At 29.5% G+C, this 11,789-nt stretch overlaps 1 protein-coding gene across 1 annotated transcript; it reads right to left on the minus strand.

Annotated features, from left to right (window-relative positions):
• Positions 1–2,371: 2,371 nt before the first annotated feature.
• Positions 2,372–7,272, minus strand: LOC110655804 (auxin-responsive protein IAA9). The gene is made up of 7 exons (XM_021812252.2): positions 7,107–7,272; positions 5,527–5,975; positions 5,215–5,441; positions 4,917–5,143; positions 4,628–4,769; positions 3,672–3,733; positions 2,372–2,781 (listed from the first exon to the last, which is right to left on the minus strand). The coding sequence occupies exons 2-7, from the start codon at positions 5,935–5,937 to the stop codon at positions 2,744–2,746; spliced, it is 1,107 nt and encodes a 368-aa protein (XP_021667944.1). The 5' UTR covers positions 5,938–5,975; positions 7,107–7,272; the 3' UTR covers positions 2,372–2,743.
• Positions 7,273–11,789: the final 4,517 nt, after the last annotated feature.

Here is an 11,789-nt window from a genome sequence, read left to right on the forward strand (position 1 = left end):
TTAAAAGTATCTCCAAAACTGTCAAACCTTAAATTTAAATTTCAATTTGATTTGAATCAATTATAAAATGAAAAAAAATAACAATTATTATAAAATGATTTTATGCTTTTTTTTTATTGGAATTAAGTTGGTCATTTGCTGACAATGATCACATGTTATTAGAGTCAAATCACCCATTATGGGAGAAGATGGTGGGAATTTAAAATTGATGATTAGACCAAGAATTAATTCCTCTAATCCAATCCTTATTTCATGAAACTTTTATTCCAACCAACATTGCTAACCACTCCAACTTTCCAAAAATCATACAATCAACCTAGGGAAAAAAAGATTGAAAAATTAGTAAAAAATTTGAGCATCTGCCTAACTACTAGTACAAATCATTGACAAGCAACTTCATACTTCCATTTCTTTAATCTAAAACCTAGCATGCATTTTGAGATGATATGAATGACAGAATGAAAAGGCATCAACTTTGGCTTTAATTACTAATAAAGAAATCATTTTTAGAACTATGAAGATAAATATATTTTTTTTAGTATAGATGTTCTAGAAGAAAATAAATTAATCTTTTCAAAACTTGTCTTGTTTTGCTTTTGCAATAATGCAGTGCTGTGGTGACAACATGCATTCAAAAGAAGTTTACTGCTCTTGTTGTTGCCTTTGTTTGCTGGCAACTAATGGGTGTTTTTAACTTTGCCATCCCTCAGCTTCTTAATTTGCAGCCACAGTTGCAGAGGGATGGCTTCTTAACTTTTTTTTCAGACGAGTGATAGAAGGAATGGGCCTCAGTTTTGTAGCCAGATGATGGGTTTTGAACAGAAAATGTCCCCATTCATATGGTCAGATCCAAATCTTTTAAATGATAGGATATCCTATCTTGCAAATTTTTTCTTTTCTTGTTTTTTTCCAAACATAATCAATTTCATAGAAATGGATTCTGACAGATACAAATTTCAATACTTACAATTATCTCAATTCAATGTTTAATTAAAAATTTCAAATGTATATACAAATACACATTTTAAATACATTTAAAATAAAAAAAATACCGTTTAAAACCATTAAATCATTTGATATTATAAAATAGATACTCGATCATTAAACTACAATTTAGATGTTTGCTACAGGTGATGGGTTTTGATCAGAAAATGGCCACTGATTTGCATGCGCACATAGATGTTTGACAAAATGTCTCCAAGAAGCAAAAGCGTGTAATCAAAAGTTTAGATAAATGTTCTAAGATGCATGTATATGCATTTTTAATTATATATCCGATCATGTGAGGAAAAATCTAGCTAATTGCAATATTTAAAAAACAATTCATATTAGATGGGAATTAGTAGATTTCTCTCTCACCCAATGGCTGAGATCTATGAAGGAAAGCAGATTCAATGGATTAGAGAGTTTGAGGGAGCTTTCTTTTTGGGAAAAAGACTATGCGAGGCATTGTAGCCAACCTCTACCGTGAATTTAGATTGAATTTGCTTCCCTCCTAATAATCTTTTCATGCCCGTCAATTTTCCCCCAACTTATGGGCCCTATGGAAGATGTTATCCAGACAAGTTTCACTAATGGTGTTACACAAAGACAATGTTGGCATCCCATCACAATTGTTCGATTCCATCACTTTCAATCCTCCATGTCAGTTTCCAGGCCCTCCCACATGATCAAGCGATGAATTTTGACAAAGTGAGAATCTTTTCTTTTGTACCTATTGTAGCTCAATATATTACACCTTAGTTAATAGATTTGGCCATCTGGGAATTTGTATTTTCTTGGTTATGCACATACTTCGGTAATTATCAGCAAGGTTAAGAACAACGCCTTTAATTGGAGTTACAGTACCTCCTCTTTCTTAGCTAAGGTCATACACTCATATATTTACTCCGTACAGAATGGTACCGGTTCCTCCTAGATCAATGGCTTCTATCTTCTGCCGCACTTAGCCACGCAGTATTTCCCCTCTATCCTCACTGGCAACACAAATTATTCTGTGCAACCAGATGAATAATGCACCAGCCTATCAACTGAGCATCACATGAGTACTACTCGACATTTAGTCCTGGCCACGGTCTGGCAATCTGGACCCACGGTGGCCAGGTCTACCCGAAAGCATATCACAAAAGCTGGCCATATCTCAATTGTTTAAGCACAGGATGACACATAATTTAGCTCGGGAATCATTAAGGAGTGTTTTACGTACTAATCATGTTTAATTGTTGCCATTGGTGGAAAAGCAATGAATAATTGACAGCTAAATTGTATGTTTACAATTCATTCTATTCCTCCAGGGCAATCAAACAAATTAAAATATTTGATCTCAAGCATGTCAGTAACTATAATAGTTGTGAAAGGTCAGGGTGCTAGATTTCCTGAAACGAGTAGTCTTCACTTTTCACCAGACATTACATAATGAGATCAACAAACAATGCACTTTACAAACTACGATCCCTGTATCGAAACAAGAACTTGTCCAAACTTCGACACAGAATAGTAGTGGCACTCCCAAATACACAGGTCTTTGGAGTTTGACGATTTTATAAACTTTAACAGAGCTTAGAAAACAAGAGTTTCCTTAAAAACCAAAAGTTAGAAAGATAATAAACAGACACCCATGACATTGTTACCCAGTCCAACACCCTATCTTTCCCTGCTCCCCTTAGAGGAAATTATAATCATGAGCTTCTGTACCAATTTCCAAAATTTCAACCCTTATGTGCTGGACAGATAGCACGGTTGGCTAGTTCTGGTTCTTGCATTTCTCCACAGCCCTTGGGGCTACATACAAAATAAAAAAATTATCCACAAATAATCTCAATGCAATGAAATTTAACATAAAAAGACAAATGCATTGAGCTGGTAACAAGTATCATATAATTAAGCAAACATGCAGATGCTAATAATAGAACTTGTGTTGGCTTTGGTAGCACTAGCCACCAGCATCAATTCACGAAATTATAGTTGCCAAATACTAGGGGTGATAACCCACTACACTAAAGCTAGATGGATACATATTAAAATTTCCACAAACTATAAAATAAATTTTCAAGACTAACATTTTTAGGTTAGAAAAAGTAAGGAAGCCTGCCTTGCTGGAAAACACACAAAATAAAGGCATTGGGTTTGAAGTTTCACTTCAAGAAGGAAATGTTTTCTAGATGTTTGATAAGGAAAAGAATTTACATGGAGAACAAAAATTGATGATTTTTGAAAGTCAGTGCATAGTGCATACCCTTTAGGGGCAATTCAAACCATCTACAAGATCTTGATTCTTGAATATAAAAGATTATGCTATACAACATTTCTATTATATGCAGGATCGATGATTAATCCTAAGCATTTATATCATACAGTTTTGGACCATGAGTCAAGCCAAGCATCAAAAATTTTCCAGCCCATCCTGTGATTTTTTTAATTTTTTTTTTTTACGAGAAACACAAATTTATCAACAAATGAGACATCTAAAAAATGCTTTTGTCATGCTCCTAGGAGATTTTTTTTTTCATCGCAAATTTGGTATTATGTTGCAAAATTCCTACTGATACAAATTCAGTAGATGGTTATGATTATTGTGAGCATCATAACAATTTCTTACAGTTCTACCTTCTAATAGTTTGAATTGCAACATGTTATCTTGAGGTGGTTACTTAAAAACATAAAATACACACCTAGGCCAATGGCATCAGAGCTCTTCATGATCCTCAGCCTCTTGCATGTATCAATAAACATCCTGAAGTACAAAGATTGAATCAGAATGCATACATATCCTTAATTTATCCACATATAATTCTCACTATTTAACAAATCAAATTTTTGACAAAGCATGTGATACAGATGAACACCAAAAAACAATAACCTTCTGACCTTCATTCTCGAGTAAATGGAAAGCAAAGATATGTGCACACTATGTTTGAAATACAGACAAGTCGAAATACACTATTTTTTGTACTCAAATTGAGAACTAGGAATATTGGTGCTGAATAAAGAAAAATTATTTTTCATTTCACATGATTCAGCAATAAGTTCTAGGAGTTTCACTGATTAAATCCAAGATCAATTAGATCAGCTCCTTCCCAAAGAACACACAATTTTTAACTGCTAATGGTCTCTGTTGTCGCAGCTGGTCAAAGATGTTATATAATACAAAAGTTGTGCATTTATGAACGCAATAGACACCGAAATGTACTACTATAGCCAAATCAACATCATTGCGTCCACAGCTTATGGTTAAAAAATAAAAGCATAAGATAGAAAAATATTAATGCCATTCTAAATAAGCTCCTCACTAATAAAATTTAGACATTTTTTTCCCTCAAAGATTCATGGATATTACTTGATCTTTAAAACATTCCAACCAAAATTGTACAAATATGACATATGATGAAAATAATTTAAATCTTCTGGGCCACTTCCTCAGGGATTTCATCTAAATATCCCTATATATTAATATAATGGAGTATGATACAAAATAGAGTTGTAACTTCCTCAGCTTTGCATAAATGTCAACCACTTCTTAAAGCTGAATAACTGAAAAGTTATTATTGTCAAGAAGAATATGCTTTGTGAATTGACGAGCAATATTTCTAAAGAGCAACAAAAATGCGTGAAGTGGATCAGTACTTACTCCCACGGAACATCACCAACAAGCATCCAGTCACCATCTTTATCCTCATAGGTAAGAACATATTCTGAGCCATGAAGCAGATCCTTCAGCTTGCTCTCACTCAGCATCTCCCTTCCCAGAGCTCCATGAGATCCATATTGACCTGACATCATAATGGAATAGCGGTAACTTGATCCATGAAAACTAGAACAATACCCATTAAATAAATATCAGTTCATAAAGTAATATTTAATGATGATTTCCACAAAACAAGACCTCCATATCAAATTGAAATTTTAATTTATCTCACCAATGGTAAAGCAGCCGAACATCTTCTCGAGGGCAGAAGATAGTTCCTGATATGCAGAGTAGTTTCTCAAGTCTACTTTCCTTAAATAAGGGGCACCATCCATGCTAACCTTGACAAACAAAGCACCAGACCCAGCTTTTCCATCCACTTCTTCAGTGTTCTTTGATGTGGTAGCAAGAGAGTTCTTCCTAAATGATCTGATGGGTGGCCAACCCACAACCTGTGCCCTGCCAAAGACGGAAAATTAGAGAATATTCTCATAGTTAAGAGACTGACCATTAAAATTGTGCGCACTTACTTGGTAGCAGGGGCACTACTGTTGTTGTTTGCAGAAGTATTGTGATTCGTTCTGGTATCATTTGTTCCATAAGGCCTCTCCTGTGGTGCCTTTGAGGCAACTATGTCTTTCACTTTAGCTGCCTGAGGCCCAAATTTCTCAAGCGCAGAACCAGGTTTCAATCCCATGTTTGGAGCGGGCTTAGGTGACAGCATGACATTAACCTCTGAATTTGAAAGAAATTTACCCTGCACCACAGGTCAGTAATCTATCAGTTAGATCCATCAGCAAAAATCTTTCTGTTCCCACAAGTAAAGCTATAGTTGTTCACACCTCTAAGAACCCATCCATAGCATCAGAGAACCCTCTTTTGTTACGCAAAACAACATTTTTCTGCGCTGAAGAGCAGTGACCATCATTAGAGGGGTGCAAGGGGAAGAAGGGCTTCTCATCAAGTTGTGTAGAGCTCAACAGGCAAAGCTCAGAATTCCTTTCAGGTGATTGAGACCCTGGAAGCCCAAGTCGCAGTTCTGTAGCTTTCAGATTCAGACGAGTCTTTCTCTCATCAGATGCAGCAGGAACTACTGAACTGTCCACAGAAGAACAATCTGACAATCCCATATAGTTTCGCTCTTTTAATTTAGAGCTATTCTGGCATATGCTTTCTGCAGAGGTTGAAGAAGCCAGTAGAGTAACATTGCTTTGACCCTCCTCCTCCACAACACCAAGTAGTGGTGGAGACATCAGAAGTAAGAAGAAAAACACTCAGAATTCTCTGTAACCTGTTAAGCAAATTGCATGCTATGTTCCTTTTTTTAGAAAATACAACCATTCGAATTCAAAGAAGTTGATGATAGATACAAAATCATTGAATCTTTAAATAAAGACAAACAAGTAAATAGCAGTACATTCAATGAACAGCTGGCTACCCTTGTGAAGCAATCAACTCAAGTCACACAAAGTGGATTGAACTATTCTAATCAAACTTCCTTTAGATCACAAATTACTGTGTTGAAGTACCATGCTAAAAGAAGTAAGCAAAAACTAGACGCAAAAAACTGCAAATATTACCAGATCTAAGTACTAAGAGTTATTAAAGGACTTGCCAAGATCACACGCCGCAATAAGCTTATAGATAAATAAATAGCAATAGGAGCTATTCTTTTAAAAAAAAATATGCAAATTTTCTCAAAAATAAAAAATAAAAAAGTTCTAAATATCGGTTTATTATCAAATGCTGATCAACAATCCAACATAATCTAAATTTGAAATGCATGAATCACCTGCATAAATAAAAATGGCAGAAGTCAAGCTGCGTAACTATTCAGAGCGGAAAGATCTAAATTCCTTTTTAGAGCTAATAAAAAATCTGTTCGCCAAATTGAAAGAGTAGAAAGTAAAAATCCAGAGCAGGGCAAAACTTGAAGTAATTGCAGCCACTAATGCTAATTGCATGTCCAAAAAAAAAAGTGCAAAACCGCCTGAGAAAATGTTTAAAAAGTTTGGAAGAAAAAGGCTAAAAATTATGCGAATATGGAAGGTTTGTTCGGGCACTGAGAAAGGAAGGGAAAATATAACTAACTTTTTTAAGTCATTCACAAGAATCTCCTCTCAACTGAGCTTAAAAAGTCCGCTGGGACATTTCATTGTACGGATACCAAAACCAAAACTCACATAAACAAAAAGATTTCAACATTTTCTGTTTCAGCTTTTATTTTCCCCAGCAGTCTCGAGAAACAAACAGAGGTTTAACAAGGACAACAACCACAACACTTAACATCGAGCATAAAAATAACAGTGAGAAACAACTGGAAAAGAAAAGAAAAGAATCTGAAAGAAAATAAACCAAGTTAATTACTGAAATCTTGAAAACAATGAATAGCTTATAAAATAGAATAAATTAATAGATGTACCTGCTTAGATTTATGGATTTGAAGCTGAAGAAGAGGAAGATGATCAATTGAGTTTTTTTTTCTCTTCGATTTTAGCAGAGAAATTCACAGGGAGTGAGAGGAGTAGTAAGGATCCTCCATTTGGCACAAAGCAACAAAAGCTTATTTGCCGTCCGATGTGAAACTCAATGCATTAAAATAAGCACTTAAAAAAAATTACGTGTCCTTTTTTTTTCTAAAATTATTTAGTTAATAAATAATAATCCGCCGAACGATTCGAGGGAACACGCATCAGTGGCTGAGGATATTTTATGGTTGAAGGGAAACCATTGATCAAATTGAGGGTAGATTAGGGATTTCAATTTTTAAAATGTTCCATGGCCATGCGTGGAGGAAAGGGATAGTCAAACTCATAACCCATCCAATGTCACCAAAATGAATAAATAAATAACCCATCCAAAACAAATATGGGGAAAGGCGCGGATTAAAAAAGAAGAAATACTTACGGAGAAATGAGAAGAAAAAAATTAAGGTAATTTAAGTATAAAAAATAAGTAGATAAATTAAAGATTTAATGAAATTAAATTAAAAATATTAAATAATAATATTTTTTAAAATATAAAAATTAATTAATTTTATTAAAATAAATAAATTAAATATTAATTTAATTGATATTAAAATGTATTAATTAATAAAAAATTGATTAAATAATAAAAATTTAATATTAAATAGTATATTTTTAAAAAATATTTAAATTAAATAATTAATTTTATTAAAATATATAATTTAAAATTAAATTAAATTAGAAAAGATTAAATTAAATTAAGGTTTTAATTATTTTTCTAATTAAACAATTTGATTTACTTTTTTATTTTAAACATTTAATTTATTTAGTTACATTCACTTTAAAAAAAAATCTCAAAAATAAATTAAAAGAAATAATTTATTTTTAATTAATTATTAATTCTTAAATTATAACTAAAAATAAAATTTAAAATAAGTGTAAAAATCAAATATAAATCGCAAATCGGTGAACAAAATCAAAACTAATTCGGTTTCAAATTAGTTCAAACCAATATTTTATACCTTGTTAACTTATAGTTTTCTATTTAAGTTAAAATTAAAAAAAAAAACTTAATTTCTACATTTTTTCTAATTTTATTAATAAAATATTATTTTATATTTTATAAAATTAATCAAAATAAAAAAATTTAAGAAAATTAAAATTAAGATAAAAGGACTCTTTTGACCTTTAGACTAATTCTAAATAGTTATATAAATCTCTAAAAAAAATTGTTGTAAAAAAGTATCTTAATATTAATTTCAATTAAAAAAATCTAAAATGAGCGTCATTATTTTAATGGCATTAAAAATTTGATAAAATTAATTATAATAAATGAAATATTATTTTTATATTTTAAATAATTACAAATAATTTTAATAATTCATTGCAATAATTGAATTTGCTTTGTAGATATAATCAAGCCTGATATAGAAAACAAAAATCAAATAGAGAAAGTGATGTTAGCTTAATAAAGAGAAAAGCTAATAAATGAGAAAAACAAATTAACTCTAGAAACTGAAAAAATCGTTGAGAAAAAAAATTTCGTAAAGAAAAAAGAGATCCAGTAGAACAAAGTAGAAATAACCATAGATTAAGCAGAATTTTAAATATAATTTTATAAATAAATAAATAAATATATGCAACAAGCATTCAAATAAAATTAGGTAATACGATATATAAAAATTTATTGTGAATATGAATCTAAAAAATAATTAAAATAAATTAAAAGTTAATTGAGATGTTCTCGATAAAAATTTTTTTGACACTCAAATTAAATTTGATATAAGAAAATATATTTAAATAATGTATTTTAAAATATGAGTACCTTATATAATTATAAATTTTATTTATAGGCTTATTTAACTATATAAAATTAATTTAAATTGGGTAAAAATACCTAAAATTAAATAACGGATACATCTTAACCACTAGGCTCATCCACCTCTCGCGAGCCCCCATTCACAATCCCTTCAGTAATTGTTGCTCTTCCTACCTACAACTTCCTCTTTTTCGCAAACCATAGTTGCTCTCTAAAGCCTCCTCATGCAAATATGGTTTGGTTAATGTTGGAGGCTTAGACTCTCTCTTGCTTAGTTTCTCCTCTCCTTGTCTTCACCCGAATGTATACATTTAATTAATTTATAGATATAATGTTACATAAAATTTTAATAAACATTTTCTAAAATCTTAACAGAACATATTTAAAATTATGATTTATTAAATTTTTAATATATATATATATATCGAGTGCATATAAAAATTTTATAATATTATTATTAAATAATGTTTTTATAAACATATTAAATGAATAGTATTCAAAATTAATTTGATATATTTTAAAGATAAAATAAGAATAATAAAATATTTTTAAAATTAACTTTTTAAATATAATATTTATAATATATATTTTAAAAAATAAATTTTAGATTTTTGCATAAAATTTTAGGAAACAACAATTAAGTCTATGAGCTATAACAAAACTCATAAGTTAATTGCAGTTTTATTTTTAGTAACAAATTGATTTTTAAATTTAATTTCTGTTAATAAATTGATATTATTTTTCAATTCGACATATTAGTATTTAATTTTTTTTATTAACTAAATAGTCTTTATATTTAAATTTTATATTTAAAAAATTATATAAATTTATTTTTAATTTTCATTAACAAATTAATTTCTATTATCTAAACTGACTGTTAACTTCGTTAATTATTTTCAATTTAATATAATTTAATTCTTCAAATTTTATAATTTTATATAATTATATAAATATAAATAATTAATTATTTAAATATAAAATTTGAATAAAATAAAATTTTATAAACTAAATTATTTAAAATACAATTAATAGTATATACCAATTTATTAATGAAATTTAAATTTAAAAACAAAATCATTACTCAAAAAAAAAAAAAAAGTGACCTAAATTTTATTATACTCAGTAAGTGAGTTGTAAATTACATTAACACTCAATTTGTTTTGTGGACAATATTTTATGTGAATTTTCAAATCTTCTAACGTTTAAAATATTCAAAAAAATAAATTAATAGAAAATAATTTTGTATATAGAGAAAATTAAATCATATTACAAAAAATAATTTTATATTTTTAAAAGTAAAATCATTTTATGAATTTTAATTTTTATTTTTAAATATAAATATATATATATATAAATATATGATATAATTTAATATTAAATTAAATAATAAAAAATATTTGTATATATAATTTATTTTTCAAAAAATAAATATAGCCTAAACTTAATGCTAAAAAAAAAAAAGGAAGCGTGTAAGACTTGCAAATGTGCCGTAAACTTTACAGGCAGCTGAATCCAAAATATCCCACGTCAACTTGGAAACCCACTCAAAAAGACCTAATTGCCCAAATCAATCATACCCTTGAATTTCTAGAAAATTTTTAATAATAATAATAATAATAAACGGATTTTCTTTTAATGCTATTTCTTTGAGGGCACTTTTCATGTGATATTTTGCCAGCAAAAAAAATAAATATGGACGATGACAAGTAATTATTAAAAAGAAAGGAATGCAACTCATGTTTGGGCAAAATATAACAAATTCAACAACCCCACTCACTGCAAACTCTATTTGCATATAATTTAACAAAATAAGTAGAGATTCCTATCCTCCATTGCCTCATTAAACATGCAAATTACTAATTTTTTGTCATTATTTATCCCCGAGTGGATCCACTGACTTCTTAGATCACATGCTTTTATGAAAAAAAAAAAAAAATTGTTGCACTCTCCATGAGCATAATTTTGCGTAACTTGAAAATAAATAAGATAATTAAGAGAAAAAAAATAGCCAAGTATGGTTGCATACTTGGCTACTAACTTAATTTTAAGATTAAAATTTGAGAAATGTTGAATTTAAATTTTAATTTTTTAAAATATATTTAATTATGAAAATATTATAGTAATTTTTAGTGATTAAGTGTTTAAACAGAATAAGAGGATAAAATTAGATAAGAGAAATTTCGATTAAAAAAAAAATTAGACAGAGAAAAGAGAGGAGAGAATTATTATTATTTTTATTATTGAAAAGAGGAGAGTAGAGGTGAGATAGAGAGGGGACAAGGGGAGAACAGATTGAAGCGAAATGATGTGCTGGGGGACAAGAAAGCGGCTTTAATTTTGGATTGCCGGGCACAGAACGCGACAGCTAACTCCCTTCACTGACTGTATGCCTCCCTTGGCTATTGCTTTCCCCACGCTCTTTTTCTCTTTCTGGAGTCCACGTCCCAATCACGTTTCCCATTTTTGTTTCACCTCTCAAGGGTTGCCATGCACATCCCTGATTTTTCCCTTTTGACACTCACCATAGGCCATTTTAACTTTTCTTTGTTTTTTTTTTTTCCTTTATTATAGTAAAAAATTAGCCCAAGTGATATTGGTGAATATATATAAATGTTGCCACGTCGGATCTAATAAATCGCATTCGTATAATGATTTTTTTAAAATTTTGAATTAAATAATTATTAGAGCTTTTATAAAAAAATTATAAAATAAAAATTATTTTGTTAACAGTTATCTTTAAATGTTTTATATAATTATTTTATTTTTATTTTATTTATTTATCATTAATATCTTTTTTGTAAAACTAATTTCAACTGAAATA

Source organism: Hevea brasiliensis, chromosome 12 (genome assembly GCF_030052815.1).
Source record: "Hevea brasiliensis isolate MT/VB/25A 57/8 chromosome 12, ASM3005281v1, whole genome shotgun sequence".
Classification (NCBI taxonomy): domain Eukaryota; kingdom Viridiplantae; phylum Streptophyta; class Magnoliopsida; order Malpighiales; family Euphorbiaceae; genus Hevea; species Hevea brasiliensis.